The 25,801-nt window shown below is 37.4% G+C and overlaps 1 protein-coding gene across 10 annotated transcripts in view; it reads right to left on the bottom strand.

Annotated features, from left to right (window-relative positions):
* LOC137274609 (teneurin-m-like) overlaps positions 1 to 25,801 on the bottom strand; it is a 303,728-nt gene that overhangs the window by 91,689 nt on the left and 186,238 nt on the right. For 8 of the 10 annotated variants that reach the window (XM_067807889.1, XM_067807897.1, XM_067807898.1 and 5 more), the window contains 2 exons: positions 21,483 to 21,673; positions 8,723 to 9,008 (listed from right to left, as the gene is read on the bottom strand). In XM_067807889.1, the coding sequence (XP_067663990.1) occupies positions 8,723 to 9,008; positions 21,483 to 21,644 (448 nt within the window). In that variant the 5' untranslated portion in view covers positions 21,645 to 21,673. Of the gene's footprint in view, positions 1 to 8,722; positions 9,009 to 21,478; positions 21,674 to 25,801 lie in introns of all 10 variants that reach the window. The other 2 variants (XM_067807895.1, XM_067807900.1) reach the window with 2 other exon arrangements.

Raw genomic sequence — 25,801 nt, 5'->3', positions numbered from 1 at the left:
TGTAGACTTAGTTAGTTACCTATGAATTGATGAGAGCAGAATTTCCCCTGATATGAATGATAGGACTGTAATGTAAGTCAGCACAGTTTAATGAGTGCAGGAATTGAACAACGAAAGGAATGAGTGAGTGAGTCAGTTTAATAAGACTTTGGTATTCTAGAAGTGTCAGCAGGATGTGGGCAGAGTGATGCTTGTCTTGGATGTTTACAAATGACAGCATGCTGGACTGAAGAACAGAAGGGACTGAATCTATATCAATGGCTTCATAGTTTTTTGTATGTTTGACATGACAGAAGGAACTTAAAGCTCTCATCGGGCTTCAAAAGAATTAGATTATCACCAGCTTTCAACTGCAGCTTGAAAAAAAGAAAGAACTGATACTAAGCTGAGTCTATTTTTCTAGCAGCACATAGTCCAGGTGAGCTTCAAGAACTGCAACAACATAAGAGTCTACACAAAGTGGTACCTGTCATGGATCTGGCTCATTAACGTTAGACAGAATATAAAACATTTCCCAAAATAACAGATATTTCCTCTTGGTTTAGACCAACCTACTCAAGAAAATAACAGGCTTTCTGGGTAAGCTCTCGCGAATATCAAGCATTCTTCAGTGTGATGGAGATTTGGGTTTGATGACTTCTTATTCCAAGCGGAGGGTGGGGGGGGGAACCTGGCTCAATTGACTAAGACACCAAAACCACATATTTCTCATGTGGTTTCCCATTTTCTCTAATCTCATGGAGGAAAATGAATAAATAATGTAAGATTAAAAACACAGTGGATGACGAGTTAATTATTCTTGATGAAAACAGCATATTGACTATGTGCTGAGTGAAGAGTATCTGAGAGTTACAGGCTTGTTTGTGATAATTATTTTTATTCAATATTCAAAGGGTACATGAAACACATTTTCCCACACAACAAAGAAAAAAGAAAACCCAATACATATACAAACTTCAAAGGATATGTGGTTAGTGAGACACAGTGACTAAATTTATCTTTGCTTATCACAAATCATTTTGTCAGTTTTTACACCTAGAAATCTCAAAACCAATCGGCACAGAAAACAGATGCAGTATATTCTTTATCACCAGAAATAAGGATTGAAGGTTTAAATAAATCAATGATACTTTAAAATGAATAATCGCTAAATTTTTAAGATATATCTATTTGACAGGATTTATTCAAACAGTGAATAATTCAGCTTATGAGACATAATTCAGGGAACTACTTTGAAAGAGACATTTAAGATATAGGAGATTTTCAGACATTCACAGATATAAAATCTACATACAGTGAAACAAATATTAACATCAACCAATCATAACAAGCCAAGTCATTAAGAGTGGCACTGTCACATGGAAGGACCAGTTGTTGTTGGGAAATGTTTCATCATGGATGCAGTTTGGGTGTTTTTTGATATCACAAGCTGGCTCCAGCAAATGATAGCATGTTGTCAAGGTAACAGTGTAATTACGTCTATATTATACCATGGGACTAAGATTACTTGCACGACCCCAATTTCCTGTCAATGAGAAAAAGAAGGAGGATCCCAAGTCGCCTGCAGACTTAAAATTTTCTACAGGCACGAAAAAGGCGACTTGGTGTCTCTGAAACCTCATGGATACTACACCCTGGCCGATAGGAGTATAAAGCTGCCAAACTACAAGATGGATCGCCATAACCAGTTCAAGACCATTATTTATCAGGATAGCAATTACGTCCTAACTGAGTGCTACACGGAAGCTGGACTGTTATGATCAGCACAATCAATAGCGATCTCCGCAAATTGTAGCATCCTGGCTCTACATACTGGGGGCAGTTTTGAATAAGCATTCTTAAAATCTGCCTTTTCCCTTAAACCCCATCAGTGAAATATAAAGCATTCCTAACGACAGAATCTCTGTCAATCCAGCACAGCTAAGGCACACAATTCATCCTCGACATTGTGCCTCTATCCAGGCTAAAATTCTGCCCAGTTATCACAAGTTTGACTGCATCTTAAATCCATGAAACATCAAAAATCAGTTTAGCTGGGAGAAATCAATGCCATAACGCCAAGAAGGTTCAGTAATGGTAGTACAGGCTGAAGAAGGGCCTGTCGAGGAAAGGCCTCAAACCTGAAATTTTAGACCAAACAAGTTTAAATAATAATTCCTTTTTCATTGATTCAAATTTTGCACCAATTGATTATGATCATGGCTTGATCCAGGCTGACCAAATCTGATTTGACCATGACTTGGTGACAGGCGATTGAAGGAGATGCCATGCTGGTCTCTATCAGACACAGGGTCAAATCTAATTGTAGAATGCTGACAGGCCAGTGGTACTATCATTGTCTTCGTGGGGGAAATACTTGTTGGGTCACAACACAGCTATTCAAATTTTGCAGCCCTGTATTACAGAAGCATAAGGATTGTATTGATAGTATCCATTTGTTCAGGGTGGATTTGTACAATACACTATCTTATTTATCATTATAGCCAATATTATCGCCATATCACAGAACTGAGTTCATAAATGGGTTTCACATATCAAAATGAAACATAGGTTTCAGCAGTTATCAGTTACCCCTTGACTTCACAGCTATCACAGGCTTGTCAAGGGGTATATCAAATAAGATCTACTCTGTTTAGGGTACTCATGTACAATAAATGATCTGTTGTATCTCATTATTAGCAATATTCCAGCCATATCACAGAACTAACAAATGGGGTTCACACTTTAAATGTCTGACGTGAGTCTTATTGTAACCAGTCATCAATTTCTCCTTGCCTCCATTTGCTGGTCAGTAGATATTTGAGGTTTTGCACAAACAGTAGAATAAAAGAACATAAACTTCCATTCTTTGGGGACTGAAAACACTTATTTTGAAAGCCATTACACATGTCTCATTATGTTATTGTGATATTAAGTACAATTAAGCATGTTCAGTGAATTAAATGTCATATATTGTGAATAGATAAAAAGCAAATATGAATTATTCCCATATTTCTATATTATTACACATGATGGATACTAAAGCATTCTAATTTCATGAGTGTCACCATTGATCAATCATATAAACTATTACCGCACTTGATGTTCTCATTTCAGTTTGGCCTTGTTGGGCACAATGAGCACGACAGCAGCAGGTCACTCTTTCTCTCTGTTAAGTCCTTGACCTTGCCATGGTAACAAGTAATTCTCTGAGACAAAGCAACTTGCTACAAAGGAAATGTTGTTTTTGAAATTGAGACCATTTAGACTTTATGTTGGCTAGAGTAAGAGACGGCCTCTGCAACATGACGGCTCTTGAGCAACGCGAAAATAATGTATATAAATAAGCAACTCTGACAGGTCCTGGAAAGAAAGCGCAGGAAAGCATTACGAACTGAGCCTGTCAACGAGCACCGGCTATGTCTGAAGTGCACATGTATGTCTAGACCCAAACCAACACTAACCTTATCTTTATTTAAAAATTTCTCTACAAAATTTAAAAATGAAATCGAAATGGAGCCCTGAACAATGCTTCACTCCAAGAACTGGGGCACTCTCAACTTGCACAATCGTTCCAGACTGAGTCTGATTCCTTTTTATTTTCTTCCATCATGTCTCTCAGGAAGACATACGTTTACACTGCCATTCTGGAAGATATTGAGCAAGTGAGTGAGCTGTGTTTAATGCCGTTTTGAAACTGTATTCAAGTGTATCAGCTTTAAGGGGAGGGACATTAAAGGTAATGCAAGGGGTGTCCAACCATGGTGAAAAAACACAAGTGACAAACCAAGAAAAATATCAAAAACATTGAGCCTGGAACAAACAATCTGAGGTTTCTGTCAAGCCAAGGCAACTCAATTCTGCAGGGTGGATTGTGGCACTTATGATGGGTGGGCCACCTATGGCAGAGTTGATGCAGAGAGCAAAGCTGAGTACACATGACAAAGGTACACATGTATTGACCCAACACATGTGGAAAGCAATACCTGCCAATTCAAATATGTTATGCTGTAGACATTTAAGCATAGAACATTGAGTTTATGGAAAGCTTTTCAGTGACCCATTACAAGGCATAGCACTAAATAATGTCCCATTATTTAATTTAATGAAAGTTCTTATTTCCTTTTCACCAAAAATCACATACAATTTTGTGAAAAACATTATTCCAATCTTCCACATGAAATTTTATTTCATAAAAATTGTTGTAATGATAATTCAAAGCATCCGATCAAACGGATTTGAAAAACATTTCCACCTCCTTAACAGCTGACATAACTTTCCACTCTAAATTACCAGTAGCAATGTCAAAACGAAACTCTGTCAGGGATGAAACTGTCACAAGGGCTCTGAATGTTCACAGGAAGACCAATCACTTCTCTCAAGCTCAACTGCAACAACCTCAACCAGTGCCTAATAGGTTCCATACCAACACCACATCAAACACCTGTTACTTTGAAACCACACACATGTGTGACTTAGTGATGTTATTGTCATCTTAGATCTCCACATAAGGCACAGGCCATAAACTGTTTCACTGAGATTGGGCAACTGGGTACTCATAGCCTCCAGAATTGCATTTTCTCTCTGATGAACTGATTCCTTAAAATCATCTGTTTTCAAAAAGGTTCTGCTCTCTCTGATGAACTGATTCCTTAAACCATCTGTTTTCAAAAAGGTTCTGCATGTTTTGTGATGTGAAACCCATCATTTTGTTGTGAGGGTCAAGGCAGTTCCCCAGTAGTTAATCCATGTTGCATGTTTCAGTAGCTACAACGTAGGCGGCAGTGGGATAAGAGACAAGAGAGATCTCTTCCTAAAATCTAAATGAATCTATCTCCTATCGCTTTCATGGAATTACATGTTGGGAGTGAAAAGAATACTTTATATTCTGAACTAAACTGATGAAAAAGATATTAAACTACATTTATCAATGATAAATCTAGACAGATGAGTAAGCTACATGTATTTTTCATTGATTCACATCTTTAATGGATAATTAAGAGAGATAAACTATGATTTTGTGATGCATCACCCTACAGATTTAAAAATTAGACAAATTGAAAAAATATATTCTTAAGGTGTAATTTCAAGCTTGGCAATAGTGTTGCATTAGTTGAAATGAATCCTTGTGGAACTATTTTCAGGTCATGAATGGTGTAGTAATTGTATGATGTGAAAACTGTTAACAGCTGCAAGGCTGTTCCACTACACATGTAAGGCTGTAACACAAGATACACAAGATCACCCGGACCCATTGCGCACTTTCTCATTACATTTTTGCACTGTCACCTGCTACTCCCAGGCCGACTATGTGTTGGAATGAACTTTCTACATCAGAGGCACATTGAAAGAGAAACCTCTGACTCATATTAAATCTAGGTTCCAAATTTAAAAACACCCTTCAATAGTGTTCAGCTAAGGTAAACTAAAAAGAGCAGCCCTGTAAAATATTCTCTAGTAGCATGAAAATACCTAGAAAAACATGAAAAAACTGAAAGAATAGTTTCAAACCCTGGGTATTTGAATCTCTGATGGGTGCTTCCAGTGCAGTTGTCATGTCTGATTTTTCATCCAGAGAGATTAATTTCAAACCATCTGAATATTCAGATCACTTCAACTATTACCCAATCTTAGCATCCATACAGAAACCTTGTGTTTCATGATTTCAGAATTAAGACCAAGTATCTCTAAATATGGATTCAAACCTGGGAATCTGACCAAACAAATCAACACCTTAACCACTTAGCTACCATAAGCAGACATTTTGCTCTCTATTTCCAGCAGAAATTGAAGTGTCTCACCTCTGAACAAACACAAACCATACCTCCTTCATACCCGATACAAATGTGCCTTTCAAGAGCAGCAGCTTCAACTAAAATGGTCCCTACTTGATCAGACATGTCTTGTACAATGAACAGAAACATGCAATACTCTTTAACAGGTACACAACGATAGGCGTGAAATTGTAGAGAGCAACAGTCATCCTTTTCGTAAAGAAATTGTGCTCAAAGATAACAGACATGTAATCAAATTTCCTCCATCAGTCATAATGCCGGGTCAAGAGAGCAGAAAGCAAATGAAGACTTGACTCTATAAATACAGACATAATGTTATTTACCTTGTAAATTCAATTTAACGTTTCACTGAACAATTACCCTCTGGTCGAGAAGGTGATAGTGGAACAGTGAGTGTTGGATGGAAAGGGAAGCCCTTAACAAAAATACCCAGAAACAACAAGGATACTGGGGCTAAAAGGCTGAAGGATGTTTTCTGTTTTCCTACATTCTTCCAGCAACTGGAAAAAGCAAAAACCTATCACAAGATCTGCTCCAGCGCAATGAGATCAGGATCCGATCATCACCATGTTTTAGCCTTCCAAAAAAGCCAGAGAAAACTTCAAAGCAGACGTGTCTGTGAAATTGAACATTCTTGAATGGCAAGAAAACAGAGTGGGGTTTACTGCCGAGCTAGAGGGAAGGCAGAATGAGCATATAGATGCCAATTAGTACGATTCTGCCATGTTTTGCCGACTTTACTGACTACATGCTGTTTCGGCTAAAGCTTTGTACTACTGGCTAAACGTATGACTTAAACAGATAGGTGTTATTACTCTCTAATACCAAGATCTCGGGTAACTAGAAATGGTGGTGTATGTTGACTTGAGGATCAAGCATGAGTTATCACACGTTGAGCCTGAGTGATCAGCGATTCCCAGCCCACAATATCTTGTCTATTGGGATTAGCCGTATGTACGAGTCAGTGATTGCGCAAAACACGCTTCTGTTACTTCCTTTCTCGAACTGATCGTTCTCTACCGATAACATCTCACTGAATGGGAAATGACAAATCATCAAATAAAGTATGAGTCAATTATTAGCGTTTACAGAATACCTAAATGCATGTTTACCCATAGGAAATAGCAAATCTATCTGATGAATAGTTTGAAAATTTATGTAATTACATTTTTATCATCTATAGATAAAGAAACAAGTTTGAATCAAATTAATCAATAAATCAATAACACATCCTGATTGTTATGTTGGTGGAAGAATCATTCAAAATGATAAGTTTTCAATAATACATTAGACAGCACTTGCACAGCTGACAGTCAAACAATGATGAATGTTCTGCAATGTCAGAATTTACCGGTCTACGTACTTACAATAATCACAGAGTTCACATTAACACATAAGTGTTGTCTAAGAACTTTAGCCAGAAACATTCAGGCTAAAATGTTTATTGTACACATTAGTTTACAATGACAGGCTTTCCATTAGTCTCTTGAATTTGAGTATGTGTGAGTGAGTGAGTGAGGTTCAATGCTGCCCTCCAAAGTATTTGAGTCGCAGAAGATCATCTTGCAGGATGCAGTGTGAAGTGATGATGTAAATGTCTACCAAAAAGGTGATAACACAGGTATGACTATGACAAATCCAGTCATGGTAAATCAGGGATTTTATCCCACAAACCTGGGTACTGACATGCCAGAGAGGTTTAACAACTGCATCTCAGACAACTGTCACCTTGACTGAAACAGGAACAGCTACCCAACAATGGCCAGCCTCCATCAGATAAAAGAATAAAAGATAAATCTTTCATCCTATCATATTACAGATGGTGGTGGTTGCCCTGGGTGTTTCATGGTGTTTCAGAGCAGCACACCAGAAACTTTGGGGTTTGATTCTTGGTTTAACCAGTAATGTTTCCAGGTCTGTCTCCACCAGACGTACACTCATAGCTTTCAGGAAACTCCTAAAGGACGTCAACCTTTCCTACCACATCAAGCTAATATTAACAGGAATATTGTTCAAACTCACTCACTAACTCCTAGTTTGGGGTAGGTGTCCCACATGATTAACTCATCGTTTATGACTACCCAAGTTTGTAAAATAACCAAATGTTTTCCTACTGAAAATCACTCTTATCTGAAAGATTAAATGAATAGTTAAATATACAAATTAGTTGAGTTACCATTTGGACTAAAGCAAAATTAACAATTCTTGTGACCTAAAAACATTTCATGATATATTCATTTTAACATCACAATGACATACTGCATTAATATTGGTATAAAATCATCACATCAATGAATGACAATAACAATCATGAGATCAAAAGCACAATCTGCTGCTGCAGCTGGAAGCAAGCCTGAAATAAACATCCAATAAACAGTGATATCTAAAGCATGCAACAATATGGAAAGCAATATCTCCATGACAACACAGTCACACAACAACACTTTACCATGGCAGAAGAACCATATAGTATCACAAACGGCAATCAGAGAATGTTATTGACACCGAAAGACACACTTGTGAGACTATATTAAATTCACGTCATGATCAAGTACACTTTCATCTGAACAGAAAGAACGTGATGACTGATGACCTAAATCAGACTGAATAGAAAGCACAATAAGATAAGCCCAGCATAAAACTAATCCTTCACTGAGGACTCAAAACTTAGCTCTGTAACAGGTAGTATGTTATCTGAATCTGTCAAAAGGGTAGATAAGTTTTCAAAAGGGGAGATATCAATAATTACATCTCAGTGTTGGTAGTAAAAGGGGAGATAACCACAAGAGAATGACAGACAATCTTCGAAACAACATGCAAGAAAGCAATTTTGAAGATAATTCTGGATACAAAGATTTCAGTTTGCTACAGATCACATTTTTTCACAAATGGATGAGATCTATGATGAGGATGAAGATGAAATGTGAAGATCAGAATTCAAAAGTTACCTGTCCGACTATTTTGCCGCATTGGTAGTCGGTTATCTTCATCTGATTCAGACATGTGCAATCTATGTCGGTATTGATTGGGCATATTAATATCCTCGGGTGGCTGGGCATAAACAACTGTGCCAGGCCTGAGGCCAGGATGGTACACACTGCCCAACGGGAGAGTGGAGGGTGGGGCATGCTCAATTTCATCATCAGACCCACTCATGTAACTATAGGCGCGAGCATGTCCGACTGGGTTGCCTCCGAGCGGGGAAACTGCATGCTCATTAGGCGTTAAACCTAGGTGCAAATGAAAACATCACTAGCTAGATGCACAACATTTCTTTACAAATCAGCAATTAAACACAATTTAATATGTGGGATGAAAGACATCCAAGATGTAAACTTTGAATGAAATAAACATGTTCATTTAGCACTGACCACTTAAACAACATGAAGCAGTAAAAGCATGTTTATGCTACGCTGTAATGACAGAATTTATATACATCGAGAAAAAGGGTTGAGCCCTTTATACACATCATCACAGAGGGTCTACAGGGGGTACCTTATATTTAGTTATGTTGTAAATAATAGATTGTCCATACTCGACTTACATGTGCTGAGGTCATTTTGAAGTTAATTGCCAGCTGTGATGGCTGAAAATGCCATCAACTGTTGTCTGGTTCAAGTCAATTTTTTTCAACTTTGATAATGGTTTAACAGATTTTTGGTACATTAAAGTATCCCCTGCAAGGCCTCAATGCTCCACTGGTTGCTGTTGCATTGGTACCAAAACATGACCAACAGGTCAGAAATTCTAATGACACTTTGCTTTTAGCTGTGAAAATCAGGATGTATTGTCATTTGTAGAAAGATTAATGAATATTTAATTCTGACATAAGATAACAAATTTCAAATGATAGAACCAATGCAGCCACATTCACAGGAACAGTCAGATACATTGGCATGAGAGATGCTTGAGTAAGACAGAATAAAAGCAAGCTTAAAATAGACCCATTCAACACCTTAAAACATGTACATGTAAATAATTCAAGTTTGAGAAGCAATGTGTTTCACTGACAACATACAAAAATTGATTAAAAGCAATTATCTACTGATTCAATCAAGCAAAGCAAATTGAACACAGGTGCAACTTCAAGTAGGCAAGAAGGGCTACAAAAAAGTGTGAAATGAGGAGAAGAAGACACTGTGATAGTGGTTGTTAATAATTGACTGACAGGTAATTAAACATACAGCCCAGTTAGACACCTATCAATCTCAATCAGCTGATTGAAAGGTGGAGATATTGACAACAGAAGCATGAGAACATGATTAAAGCATGCAACATGTGGCTGGAGGCAGTCACCACTTGGAGGGAAGTCAGGTATCCATAACATTCAAGATTTCAGTTAAAGCATGTTCCTTGAAAATCAGCATTTTGCTGCAACAATAACAGAGTGAACAGTCCGAGAATGGTGACAAAGCCATCCAACTTGGGTATCGTAACCACATTACACCCCTTGTCGTGATATCAGGTAATTCAGTACTGGAATCCTTTCTACAACAGATCACATAAAAAAACATGACACCTGCACCTTTGAGCAACAACACTGTGGGAAATGGTAGCATTCTAAAATAAAATTCAACAATGTTACAAATACAACTGTAGTCAGAAAGAAATACAGACAGTAGACACATTTTCAATCATCATGAATATATTCTGCATGTCCAATAACAGGGGCATTTACTGATTCACCACTAAGTAACATACAAGGCAAATCAAAAACAGAGAAATATGTGAAACAATCTTTTTCAAAGGAAGTGATCCTAAAGTCAAATGCTGAATAACTTAAGACTCTCATAATAATTCCTCAAGCAATTAGAGACCCGTGAAGGTCCTGGGGTAGAATAGTCCTTCATTAACCCATGCTTGCCATAAAAGGCAACTGTGCTTGTCGTAAGAGGTGACTAACAGGATCGGGTGGTCAGTCTCGCTGACTTGGTTAACACGTCATCGGTTCGCAATTGTGCAGATTGATGCTCATGTGTTGATCACTGGATTGTCTGGTCCAGACTCGATTATTTACAGACCGCCGCCATATGGCTGGAATATTGCTGAGTGTGGCGTAAAACTAAACTCACTCACTCAAGCAATTAGATGAGACACAGACAGGGCGTCCTCTTGAATGTGAAATGTGAAAAAATAGTCAATTTTCACCATTTTATCTGACCACAGATATGACCACAGTGTGGTTATACTGAGTGTGATATTTCATTGGAGAATCTGCAGTGATGGTCTGCGACAGCTCCAGGAAGTGTTGGCTTGAGGACACCATCATGGCAGTGCTTCCTTCCCTCAATGTACTGAGATTGAGTTGATCAGGACATGACTTATACCGTCTGAGATTTGGGCCCATCTTTCGGAGAAAATGGTGTGAAGTTCTACCTCTCATTGGGCCAAATACCACCACAGATCACCAGAATTTATTTCCCCATGAGACTTTAAGTAATTTTCGTTGTCATTGAATTGATCTTCATAGGAATTGCTTTTATCACTGCAATCTGACAGAATGACCATCTGATACATTGCATACTCCCCAAAACACGATTATAATGACACATTGTACACGGAAGATCCCCAAACACTAATGAAAACATTACGCAGACAAGAAATCGACTGACAAAGTGGCCTTTGGTGGATTGGTTGAAAATTCACAGGGTGCAATCTGATTCGGACAGTCAAATGCAGAAGCGTTCTTGATTACAAAACACTTTCGTTAATTTAAACCTCATTGACAAGATAAACCATCAACAACTTTAAGTCTTGAGGGATTTCAAACTCCACCCAATCACTCAGCCTATGTGACCCAGGTTCTTTGCTCAAAGTAAACCATAATACCCATGATTAGGACAATTCATGATGATGAATTAATTCAACAGTCTTTGTCTAGTGCACACGTAATATCCTACCTCCACCCATGACCGTAATTCAATAATGGGGAGTAGACGATATCGACATGGCATCTAGCCCTGCTCCAATCTTTGTCACAAGATGGCGACACTAGTTTCCAAAACCTGCACTGCATTGGGGGCCAGTGGGGTAGCATGATGGTTAAAGTATCTGCTTGTCATGCAAGACCCTGGTTCAATTCCCCACATGGACACAATGTAGAAGCACATTTCTGGTGTCCCCCAAAGTGATGCTTCTGTGATACTGATAACAGTTGTGTAAAACCGTACTCACTCACTCTGCAGCACTGAAGTTACAGTTAGGGATGCATAGCGTAGACAGATTCAAACACACAAAAAGCATGAGTACACACAAACATTTTATCACCTATGAGTATGGGAGAGAGGAAGGGAGGGAGAGGTAGTTCCTGGTTTAACACCCCACATAAATGACACTTCCTAAGCACTATTCCCCTGACTTTAATATCACCAGTCTAAACAAAGGAAGCAAAAATCCCTAAAAGAAAAATTGTAAAACATTTCAAACTGCTTACATTTATCTTCACCATCCTGAAGGATTACCTCAATCTAATATTAAACATTACATCTATAACACTCCTTCATAAAGTTTGAACAGTGACATAACCCACCATGAATCATTTAACCATCTTTGCTGGTTACATTCAACCACCTTTGATGAACAAAATTCACATGAATTTTCTGTGAGAAACACATTTCCTAAAATGCACTCCAAAATTCAAAAGCAAACTTATTCATGGCTCTTACCTCTCATAGCTGCATGAAGCTTTCCTGCACAATATATTAAAAGTAAATAGCCCCTTTTATCAACCTGACTCTTAAGACAGGTTTCTTTAGCCCTTTTTGTGCCAGCCTGTCAAGTTGTTACTGACATTTAGCCTTAACAAGTACTCTCCTGGACCTTAATAAGTTGTTACAAGCCTGTAGGCAGGGGCCCTTCATTCGAGATTCTTAAAAAAACTTGAGCTATTGAAAGCCTTGAGGAATATGTCCCCTCTTATGCTCTCAATTCAAACCTCAACTGCTTAAGCAAACAATGTATGTCTCCAAACCAGCCCTTATTAAGTTTTTCAGTCATTTTAGGGGCAGTTCCCCAAACACTTAACCTAATTGTATTCTTCTGGTTTTTATGATTGTTTATCTTTTGACATTGTGCAGGTGTAATGGTCTCTGAATATTATTTTTCTGTGACTTGTAATAATAATAATGCAAAGAAACAACAACACTTTCCTATCATAAGCAGACACAAATGTAAAAGGTTTTTTAAGGACATACAAATGAAACATAATTGATCAACATGTTTACAGACATCTAAACCATGTATACATTTATGGTCAGATATTTCTAACAGCGGAAAAATGGCCTTAAATCTCCTGTGTTTGTTACTTTTAAAGATATTAGAAAACATATCTTTCTACATAAACCTTAAAAAAATCTTGGCAAACTAATAATGGCAGAATCTGGAATCTCTTATGGATGGCATTTCAGATATTTTTATTTGATTTCATTGCATGATAAACGATGCTGTCTTATTTTGAGAAAAGAACCAACAAAAACAACAAGGAAACACATTTCATACTGAAGTAATCAGACTCTCAAAGATCCTTCAAAGACAAGGTGCCATGTTACAAAACACTGCTGAAATATCTTGTAATCAAATAGTCACAGAAGCTGAAACCAGAACTTTTCTTCAGAAAAACATAGGCTGCACCATGAACTGAGTGACAGTATTGCAACTCCAGCTAAATGATGCTAATCAGAAACCTATAAATGTCTTTAATGAGCCAAAGTTTGCAGACATTACCAATCATGGGGTCGAACATTTGGTGATATTACGTTTACAGATATATCACTTGTTCGACGAGAAGATGTATGTCCAACTGAATGAAATGCCTCGTTCATCTATTGGTGATTATGCACACTACATATGAGTGTTGTGGTAGTTTTCAAGTGGTTGTTGTGTTAATGTAATCATAAACCTAATTACATATTTTGACACTTTATTAACATGGTCTTTGACATCAAACCAATTTCGAAAATACATGAAATCTTGAAAAACATTAGAAGAGATTAATACAAATCCTGATTCTCTTCAAATAGCTGAACACAAGATATGACTGTGACATCTGCCGATTCCAAGTTTATTCAAGTGTTTGAAGTGTTAAGTGTTGGAAGGAAAGTACTACCAAATGTTGAAAGTCAGAGTTACACGCCCTTACAATAGTGGATTGTTCCCCTAAATCACCTGGTAACACTTGTTGGTGTTGTCAAGCCTCCGGCTGGTGATAATTATATCTAGGAATGTGACAAGCATCAAGGGTACCTCTGTTTCACTGCAGGTGTAGAGACTACCAGGCCAGTGCCCATTACACCATCAACCTTTGCCTAAACCTAGGTCTACGGACTAAATTGCCTATTTTTGTTCATCACTGACAACTAACTAGTATTTGTGTCCATCAACTTGAGCAAGTAACTACAGGATGAACTGATCACAATTACTGAGGCGTACATTAACTGAAATCTAACATCTGTGTACACATGAGTACAAACAGTATACAGCCATACTGACTAGGCCTATGCTAGCAGGTTTACCAGCTGAAAAATAGCTCAAACATTTCCTCATTCACATTATTTCTAAATATGTATTTATCACTGAACTGTGAAATTTAACTACAAATTGAAATCATGATTTACTAAACACAAACTACATTTGATTAAATATATTCCATATTCATAAATAATAAATTACTAACTTTGGAAGATTCTTAAAATTCCTTTCCACCACACACATATTTCAACATGAACTTACTGTTACTATGCTTTTCCTGACAACTAATAATTATGTTCCTGACGTGAAATCAGTTTTTTTCATTACAGTGAAACAACTTTCCTCAAATAATATCCTAAAATGACTGGAATATTAAACAAAAAACTTCAACATTCTCCTTCACAACCAACCTCCTTCCTCTTCTTGTTACAAATCCTGGAAACTAAGTTATTGAAATAAATGGTGTTTTTGATGACACACAGAATGTGTCATAACCAGATCAGGCAAATGCTATAGAATCATGAGTAATTTACCAATAAAGTCCATGTTCACTAAATGGCCCCTCAGGTAGGAAGGCAGTTATTTTCACCTCAACCCATGGGCAATTTCCCTTTGTGAAATAAACAGCCAACCATGTTAATTTCACCTCTAAAGTTCTAAATTACACTTGCAACTGTTGACACAAGCAGAGCACCAATGTCAGTTTCCATGGCCGGATTTCCCACAATGAGTGACACTTGCCTGTGAACCTGAGATGAATTTGAGATAATTGTCCTCATACATACCTGTAGAAAATAGCACACTAAACCTGAAACACTTCCTATTGGGGAAGAGCATAATTATCTATTTCAAAACCGATGTATGCCACAGCAATTGAAATATCATGTACAATTGGTCTGAATTTCCGGGCCCAAGTCTGTATTGAAACACTGAATGTGGCCTACGATCCCACGTGTGATCTAAAGCAAGACCTCGGGCCCAAGTCAACACTAAACCTCACATTTACAACTTATTAACAGTCAAATGGCATTTATTTTCATTGGACCAAATTAGAATTTACATGCACTAGTCCATTCTCTTAGATATGTTAGTCCTCAAACCCACATGGTAGTGGTAAGCTACTGTCTACAGTTTATGTCCGAATCCTATTAGAAAGCCAAAGTGAAAAGTTCTGTACACTACAAAATTACCTAACAACACACACATAGCATTGCACAGGTTCAATAGATGCATTAGACAGTGAAGGAGAATGAGTGTGTACTCAAAACCAGCAAATATATTTGAGATTTCATTTACCACTAAAGAACAATAACCAAATGATGTTGTCAGGAAAATATCAATCAATGACGACAAGTGAATGTTGGTCATTGTGAAACCATTATCCAGTAGGACTCTTTAAGGGAGTTCTATTATTTCCCTTCCATATGTTAGAAAACTTAATTGTCTGCCATTCACAGAAAGATAAAACTATGTGAAAAGTTGACATAAATGTTCAATGTAATCAGAGATGAAATTGAGTAAGAGGAACGAGGTATTTCAGTCACAAGACATACAACAAATGTCTTAGTAATTGCATAGTGTTGACACGGTTTAAAGAAAATTTGCATTCACAATTAAGTGGGAATGTTATTATAATGTTATTATATATTCCTATCTCAAAACATGCTTAAATATATGCTGTATACTCGTCAGCACAACATCAGATTCTGTACTGATCAGATTTATTACCACCATCATACACACTGCACAAACACAGAACCCCAGAGGTCTTTGCTTTCTCATTGTGTACATTTAAACAAAATGTTGGGAAAATGAGACAACCCATGTGAACATAATCTTGATGTGTAATGAGAGAGCAGAAAAGAAATACCAATCATGACCCCTAAATAGACATCAGTCATCTAAAGACTGGAATACAAACAAAGTTTCAACAAAATTAATATCCTTTCTCGGTTATGAAAGGTTAAACCCATTAATGTGAATTCAATTATGTCTACTTTTATGAAAAGATTTTAAAATGCAGCAAACTTTTTATGGGCTTGTCCAGTGATTCCCTCAGTGTTATCATCAGTCAGGTTCCATGACATGGACTGGGCTTACTGGGCAGTAGAACATACCAGGATGTCGTGTCTGTTTTCAGCAAGGATGACATGTACAAGGTTACTTCACAAACAATGTACTTGTCTATGTGTTGGGGGAGCTGATTGCACTCGTGCAGACTAAAGCCTGGTTTATAGCTAAGGTGCCAGTGCTCATGATGCCCCCACTGAGATGTAATACAACCTCAAGCCCACTGTACTTGTCTTATACCCATAAATCTGTGCACCTCCAATTTGTTTTTCAGTATTTCATGAAGCTCATTTTGATGCCGAAATGCTTTGTTTTCATGAATATTATCAATATGTCCACTTATATTGTACTCGTCTGAAGGCCCCTCGTACAGACCTTGCCATTTTTTCGTGCTGCCTCCAGCTGTTACCCTCGGATCCTTCACATTACTACTGTCCCTGCATCTACCATACATCTAAAAACTTCAATAAATCAAACAATCCACTGCTATAAACTCCAAAATCAAAATTAAAAGCTATGTCATTCCAAGCCCCAGTCTCATCTAGTGCAGCACGCAATGGAAATATTTTTCCCCTGAGGGGCAATGATTGAATGACTGATGAAAAAACGTGGTTAGGAAATGGTCTGATATCCTGGCCTAAAATGGACAAGTACCAGCGAAACAGATTTAGTCAGAACAATATGGAAGAATCTGCTTGCATGTCAGCATTCCTAGCAGATTACTGCTCCTAACCACTTCGTTTCCTGTACCCAGAACACTTCTTGAAGCAGCGATGGAAGACGCCACATCAGAAATATGTTCCAATCAGAGTTTGCCTGATGCCAATTCGTTTGTTGTGTCCCCTGTGTTCAGGGAGACATTGTGAGATTTCAATCCTGCTCAACATTGGAATTCTCTATAACAAATCGTCAGTTGGTTGAAGGGTCACGTTTGTTTGAAACCAGCTAACCAGCATGGGGCATGGAGTATTCATCACTGTGTCACCGTTTCTTCATCATTTGGACAAGAAAAACAGATTCCATCAATTGATGAGTTTGAGCAGCCAGTAAAGATACGGTCATTTAAACCTTAGTCACTAGATCACTGCAAATGAAAGACTTCACATATTTCAACTTGTAACACACTCACTTGTGAAATTCTCCAATTGTCATTCAATTATACAAATTTATTTGATCTAATTTAAGTCAAGGAAATGACTAAATTAATGCAGTTTATTGAAGTAATACAATTCATGGAAAACTGTGTAAACAAACTGATCATTTATGCAAACATGGTATTTTATCTGAAAATTTCTTAATTCCAGTTAATTCATCTTGCTTCAATCAAAACTATTTGTATATCTATTATTCAAACCTACAAATCTGAAACTTTAATCAGAACCTTTTAAAATAAGGATATACAAAACAGGAAACGTCTGGACAGACTTCCGGATTTTTTACAAGTTCTGAATATCTACGTTCCCAACACAAATTCCCAACGAAGAATTTAGAAAATATTATGATTATAGTTTTGATGATATGTTTGCCTGCTGGTTCCAAATTGGCGGTGGGGTAGGACGAATGTCAAAAAGTTTGCCGGTCATACCCAAGGGTTCAGTTCCCAACAAAGGCTCAATATCTGAAGACCATTTCCGATGTTACTTTTCCATGACAATTGCTAAAAGCACTGTTAAAGCATATTCACTCACTTCAAACAATACTTGCTTTTTAATTGTGTGGATAACTTCATGCAGAAACCTTTTCAGTCTAATCATGCACTTCGAAAGTCAGTAAACCTTCTGGTTTGGGGGAAACTGGTTTTTGTTTTCCAAATTTAAATTGAAATTTCAACCTGAGTGAAAACAGGCATTTAAATTTCCCACAGGATTGAACTTTTCCATTTATTTTCACAGCTAAAACAACTTTGTGATTTTTTACTAGCAGAACAAAAAGATAAAGATTTCAAGTGCACTAATTCAAGACATGCCTAGAAATACCAATCCCGCTTAACTAGCTTAACTCCACCAAAAAGTGTCCCATTACTAACCAATCACACCCAAGCTTAAATCACAGGAGCCACTGTCAACCAATAGGAATGCCTGACAAGTAAGCAGACACTCTGCTGGCCATCATCCTAACTTGTTCTGTCATGCCTGTAGTGTGAATTTTAATCATCAAAGCAAAGAATCATAGGCAAATATCATGTGTTTCTGAACATGTCGCCATCCTTTTTAAAGATCCTTTGGTAATCACATTCTCTCAGATGGCATTTGATGCAAAAGGCGGCCAAAATTGGAGCATGTCATTCAAATAATAATTGTATTCACAAGGTAAGATATTTACTGCATAGCATTCCACAAAGAAAGCATTAGCAATATTCTATAAAGTACAACAATATTTAGTCATAATGTGTTAGATATTTAGAATATTCCATATCTATAACAGAAAGTATACCTTGTTCAATAACATGTGGATTATTTAAAGATAATGAAAATGAAAATGTGTTTACTACTGTACTGTGTTAGACAGGGAAGTAGAATGTAGCAGATGCTCTATTATGTAAATTTAACATTCAGGGTGGACTCGGGATCAGGTGATACAAAATCATGAAAAGTCATAAATTAAATATTGCCTAGATTTCTATTTGTGAATACCACCATGATGGACTAGGCAGAGAACCATGGCTATGTTTATGTTACAAAAAGAACTATAGTGAATTTTATTACATCTATAATATGCGCATACAGTTATTTTAATAATGGTATACAATGGGATGATTCTAGAAAGAAAAGCTGACAACAATTCATGATCCATTTTTTCTGACTTCACCAATAAAATCTCTGCTGCGATGTCACATGACCCCTACACAATATATTTCCACAGAGACCCCAGGACATAATGAAACATAACCTGAGGTGTGTTTACATAAGGAACAATCATCCCCAGGTCTGTGACTGACAAAGTAACAATGAGGAGATGGATTCTGCTGGCCAGTTTTTCAAACTACCATCAGCGATTAATGTATTCTGGATCTCAATGCCCTTGTGTAATGTGAAATTGAACAATAACGGTGAATATATTCCCAAATCCCAAGAGGAAAAACCTGCTTACTTTCTGTGAAATAATAATGAATCAACAGAACCCATCATTGCCCTGGTTCGCTTCCATGCCTCAAAGGACGACAGAATGGTGAAAATAATACTTTTCTTGTAGTACTCAAAACAAACTAACCCTGGCAACTGTTCCAAAACAATCTACTTGGTACAGTTCGGCTGTTGGGGAATGGAGGCTTCTGTAGAGATTTGTAAGGGAGGTGCCTATCCCTCTCATGGCTGGCAACTGTACATACATCCAGCTTACCCAAACCCAATATAGTTACATTGATTCTTAAGTCAAGGTACGCTGACAGTCTTTTTTCATCTTATTTGTCTTTGGCCAATACATCATTCAGAATCATAAAAGAACCATTGCAGGAATTCAATCCTCATTTTGACAAACCAACGAAATGATGCCCTCTTTTCCAATGTATTGCAGTGATGAATCAATTTTCACAAACACTTGTCGAATCTTACTGAAAACAGGAACAGCGGAACAAAATACACATTTCAAAGGAAGCATTTCCTCCTTTCCAGCAAGTGTGTTTGTGATTTGTTCCCTTTGAAACATCCAATCTTGATCAACTGTGAAACCATCACCCACAAGGCTATCAGTTTGTACATTGATCATATTCCCCATACTGATTACTAATTCCCACATAATTAAAGTTACTTCCATCAAAATGGCACATGAAAAATATCTAAAGTAAGTCAAAATGTCCAGAAAGTGGGACAATTCAGAGATGATTTGAATACAAGAATTGCAGTACTGAATTCCATTAATCCACTACAAGTGAGGTTGACAAACAGGTGGTCCTAAGAAATCACACCGCACTGGTGGCCTTTTCCATAATTCCTGGACAGAGAGCAATTTGCCCCTTTAATGAGAGCAGCATCTCCTGGCCGTGGATTGCATGTGTGTTTTAGTGTGGTATCCACAACACTTTATTACACTGTACCTAGCAACATTCCTCATCCTTGTAATCAAGCTGGAGCTGTAACCAAGCTGTAACCACCACGTCCAGCCAACAGACGGCAATGCTGTGCCATCGTTATTAATGTTTTGCATTGGTGCTCAATATCCACCAAAAATATGAACATTAACAGAACGATATTCCTCTTGGATGATGTCCAAGATGAAGAACGAGACAGAAGATGTATTCAATATCCAGCTTACCATTAACATTCCCCTTCTGATTATAAACATACTCAAACTGGTTATAAAACATCACCTAACTTGGTACATATAACATCACAATCCAGCTGACTATACAACATCACCCAGACAGCTATGTAACACTGCCTCAGTTAACCATAATATCACTGAGGTGACGATGGACACTGCTAAACATCACCTAAACTGGGTACATGTATCATCACAATCCAGCTGACTATATAACATCACCCAGACAGCTATGCAACACTGCCTCAGTTAACCATAATATCACTGAAGTGACGATAACCATTGCTAAGCTTTATCACCTAAATTGCTAAATAATATTGCCTAACTAAATGTATATCATCACCAAACTTACCATAAACACTGCTCAACTAGATACTTAAGATCACCTAAATCACAATATAACTTAAGCAAACAAAATGAATGACATCAATATGTGTCTGTTCAACATTACCATACTTAACACCACCATACTGACTTCAAACACTGTTTAACTGGATACACAACATTGCAAATTGGCTATAAAACATGATCCAACTTGATCTGCAACATCACCAAATTGACTAAAAACACCACTTTACTGGCCCCACAACATCACTATATAGCATTGCCCAACTGAACATACAACATCACAAAACTGATTGCATAACCCAGGAGATATTAAATAGTTAACGACATACTGGTGCAAGATAAGACAAAACATTGGCTCCTCTAACTGAACCAGGATGAAACTGATACCAGAACTCAACACCTGGTGTTCAGGATGTTCCATGACTTCTACCTCAGTGCTGTTAGGTGACAACAGAGTCAAGACAGTTCTCGATGCTCCAAGACCACTGCCTCAGTGCTGTTAAGTGACAAAGTGTCAGTGAATAAAGAAGATCACATGCCAAGTTCTGAAATTTCCAACTTACCTAGTCCCGCTAATTTTTTATCGTGGTGGGCAATCTTGACTTCTTCGTAAGGACGCAGATTATCGTCTGAGTGGAAGTCTTCATCAGAGGAGCTACATGTTTGACTTCCGCGATTTTTCATGCGAGTGCGCCGCTGATTCCGCGGTTGTTGCTTGATACGGTCCATCCCGCATATGCAGTGGTCACTTCATCTCACTGTAATCAAACATTAAAAACTCAGATAAAAAAATGAAATGAATTATGATTCACTCAAATTATGAGAGTCAATATTGCAATCAGACTTCAAAAGTCACTCTTCTTTGCTCTCTGACCAGTGAGATTTTGGCTGCAGCGGTTCCATGTTTCATCTACAGACTCATTAGAAACACTTGTCAGAGCATTTTCCTGGTTATTGACAAAACATTATGACGTGATCTGGACATGTGTGGTGTCATGTGGTTTATTTGTCCCTTTAAGAATTCACTTCGCTGATGATTTCAACATTTTAATTACCCAGTAACTGAAGCATGGCCACATTAAAAAGCAACAATTTTTTTTCAGACTGTAATCAATGTTGCATCAATACCCAGTTACTGATGTACAGCATCATCTTAAAGGATGACAAATCGTGAACTGTCGACAAACACTTAACTGTATCATTTTACATGCCATTAACTTACTGGTGTCAGTAGCCAGCAACAATGACAGGCGAGGGTTGTTAGCAGGTTATTTGTTAACAAAAGAACACCAAACAAAAGCAGCTTTTGTAACAGAAAAACATTCACGTGTGACGACGGTCCAACCCACCTCTTTGGCTTGCTATTACATAATCAAACGCTGCCATCGACTCATGAATTACCCATGAATCACCATGATAGATCTGACAATATAGAACTCGGATCAATACGTCCGTCTACAGCTCCAAAAACAGGCTGTGTAATCAAGAAAAACTCTGTTGGCAGCATTCTACCCACGACTGAGTGTGTTTGTGGTAACCACAGTACTTTACTGAGAGAGTGCAGGAAACTGGTTTAAGTCTGGTACATGAAAATCATGGTACAAAAATGAAGCAAACTATCATTAGCATATACACTAGCTGTAGATTAAGGCCTCATGTGAGTTTTTAACAGATCTTCAGTAATAGAACAGCTTGTCAGTCTAATGAAAAGCCTTTGTCACAGATTTCTTGTCATAGCACTCCAAACAATATTACAGGCATTTCACTGTGAGGGCTCAATAAATGTCATAAAATAAGGCCATGACAAGTGAAGCAGCCACTGGGCTACTTTCCCACTTTGAATACTACATGCAATATAGAAGAACTAGTGAATGTGTTATCATACCAAGGGAGATAAGTGGTAAAGGGAGATGGTCATCCCAACGGTCAATGTCCAGCCCTCCCACAAATGACACTGCAATCAGATATTTCTTCAGGAAACACAAACAAGGCATAAGGAACCCTGACCTTCCCAGAGTGGACATTGTGATGAAGAATTCCACAAAATGATGATCTCCATGCCATATCATTTGCTGATTGTAGGCAGCTGGTAATCTAAAAACTGCCTCTGTCAACTTCACCTTCTACATGGAAACTTCCAACTATCACCAAAATGAACATGACATTCATCTCATCACAAAGACCAAAAATTGTCATTTGTTTTAATTCCTTAATGAACATCGGTTATATAACCCTTTTTAGTTCCGTCAGTGATATCCAAGGTTGGTAAGAGGGCATACATAAATATTAGTTTTTAACACCAACTTTAATTCCAACAGTGTGTGAAGTCTATTTCCCTCCTATTGACAGAATATTGCTGAAATGGAATAAATCTCTTCTAAAATCTTTCCTCACGTAGCTTATTACAACAGTTTCTTCACAGTGACCTCACAGTCAGTGTATACTAGCCTTGTTTCAAAGATACATGCTTCCCATCTATCTGTGGGACCTGTCCCTAAGCAACAATGACAGGAAACATAACCAAGCCTGGAAAAAAAATAGCTTTAAGGAAAACAGCAAAAAAGTCTAGTTATAATTTTGCAGAACAATATTTCCCCATCCCAAACTGGGTTCCACATGAGATATGACAATCCACTAAGATCAGTTATCTCTCAATCTGAGAGGTCAGCAACAGGTACATTCCAGATATAAGACACTGGTCATAAGTGTCTAGGAACTGAAGTCAGGAAGAATTAATTTGGATGAAATATATTCTCATTTTGTGTCTTTTGAAACTTATCAACAACTTATCTGAAAAGTTTAGAAAGTTCTAAAGTTTATTTCACTTGTGTTCTTTCAGTACATAACAGTCACTTGGGTGAAATATTGCATATAGACCTCAATCTTTCTAAGAAACAATCTAGTTTTCTGACACAAGTAATTCTTTAAAGCTATGATTAAATCTTGCGATCTGCGTCTTCATTTTCTCCCATGACAGTAAAGATTTGTTTATGAGTGTTTGTGGAGCAACTATCAGTATGACAATGTATTTTGGACAAAACACATACTTGTAATGTCATCTAGCAGACACTTCAAGCAAGGGCAGTTATTCCTATGGGAATTCTGCCAGGAAATAAACCCATTGCCTCTGGTAATAAACGCACAAGGTCCTCCAGTGACTACCATAATATGTGAACTTAGCCTGCAAAATGAAGTCATCAATTCTACATCCTTACAACTGGCAAAAGAAAATCTGAAGAGCTTATCAATCATGTTTGTTCCAAAGGGAAATAATAGAAGGTAAAACATTGTGAGTTGAAATTTAATAACTTCAGGAGATAAATGCATTCATCAGATGAAAAACTGCTCATAATTTTGAAATCCAATCATACTGCATCAAAACGATTTGTGAATATGTTCAGACCTAATTTCTTCTAGAGATCCAACATGGCATGGTATTTACCCAGCATGCTACAAAATGACATTATACTGAAAACATGTGTTGCTGTGACTGATAAAAAATCAAATGTCACCAGTAATGTGGAATAACAATATCCAGTCAGGTCATGTATATTATTCCTGGTAAGCAGGCTGTGTCACTCCGCCCTTGTAGGCAACACTATCTTCATGGACACACACATATTAAGTCCACACATCATTCAGTTACAAGAAAGGCTGAGTGTGTGGTCTTGAGGACAGAGTGGAAAGTTGGTGGCATCATATCCAGAGATGTTAAAACACTAGGTGTCCATGAGAAAACACATGTCCAGAGTTGAAATCACAGTGAGGGAATGACAGAAAGAATGAGTGAGTGAAAAAGAAAGTGAAAAAGAGACTGAGAAAGTGGGGAAGATAAGATATAAAGTTGCATAGCACTGTATTAAGAAACAGTGTAATATTCTAACTACAAATAAGAGTAGAAGAGTAATATTCTATAAACTAAATATAACAGTAGAAGAGTTATATTCTATAAACTAAATATGAAAGTAGAAGAATAATGTTCTATAAACTAAATATAAGAGTAGAAGAGTAATATTCTATAAACTAAATATAAGAGTAGAAAAGTAATATTCTATAAACTACAAATGAGAAAAGAAAAGTGCATGAAGGGGTTATAGAGATAGTGACTTAACAAGAATGAATGAGCAAATGAATAAGCAAGCGAGTGACACATTTGCACAAACACCAGTGTAAAAGAAATAATCTTGAAAGTTTCACTACATGCCATTTAACCTGACCTTGTTACCAGAGGCCAAATCTTACATCCACACCGTTTGTGCATGTTGTTTTACTTCAATTTACCTATCAATATTAAATAACAAATATCTATAAATAGTTTCTTAATCCATCCACTGACGTTTTCATAACAACCTGAATTTCAATAAAATACATATTTTCCTGACAACAGATGATCACCACCACAAACCTGTCCCTGTGTATGTAGCTGAGAACACCCTATATATGACATGGTGTCATAATGAAAGAAGACATACAATAAAGATTTAAAAACTGAGAGTTTGAAGTCATGTACAACTGTTTAAAACAAGCATTCAGGAACAGCTTATCACATGGTTATCATCAAGACTGATGCAATGGTGTTGATATCATGTCTCCAGACAAGCGTAATGCCATGCACACCCTCAGATGTCAGAGCAGTAAAACAGGATTAGCAGTAATCAAGTCTCTGTAGACCTGGCAGCTCTTTAGATGTACATAGAACATGACCATAATCCCTGGGTGAAGGTAGAAGATAGGAGGAGGGAGTTCCTGGAACTGTCCCTATACACAAGCCTACATCTAGATCACATGCTGAGATGAGGTGTCACCACCAACCATGCTATTCTCTATCAATGGCAGGGAAAGAGTCGTAAATCCACTGGGGCGAGGGATACCCTTTTAAATCATTA

This window comes from Haliotis asinina, chromosome 2, assembly GCF_037392515.1.
Source record: "Haliotis asinina isolate JCU_RB_2024 chromosome 2, JCU_Hal_asi_v2, whole genome shotgun sequence".
In the NCBI taxonomy this organism is placed as follows: domain Eukaryota; kingdom Metazoa; phylum Mollusca; class Gastropoda; order Lepetellida; family Haliotidae; genus Haliotis; species Haliotis asinina.
Note: the sequence above shows the minus strand (reverse complement) of the source record. Positions and strands in the feature narration are given on the sequence as shown.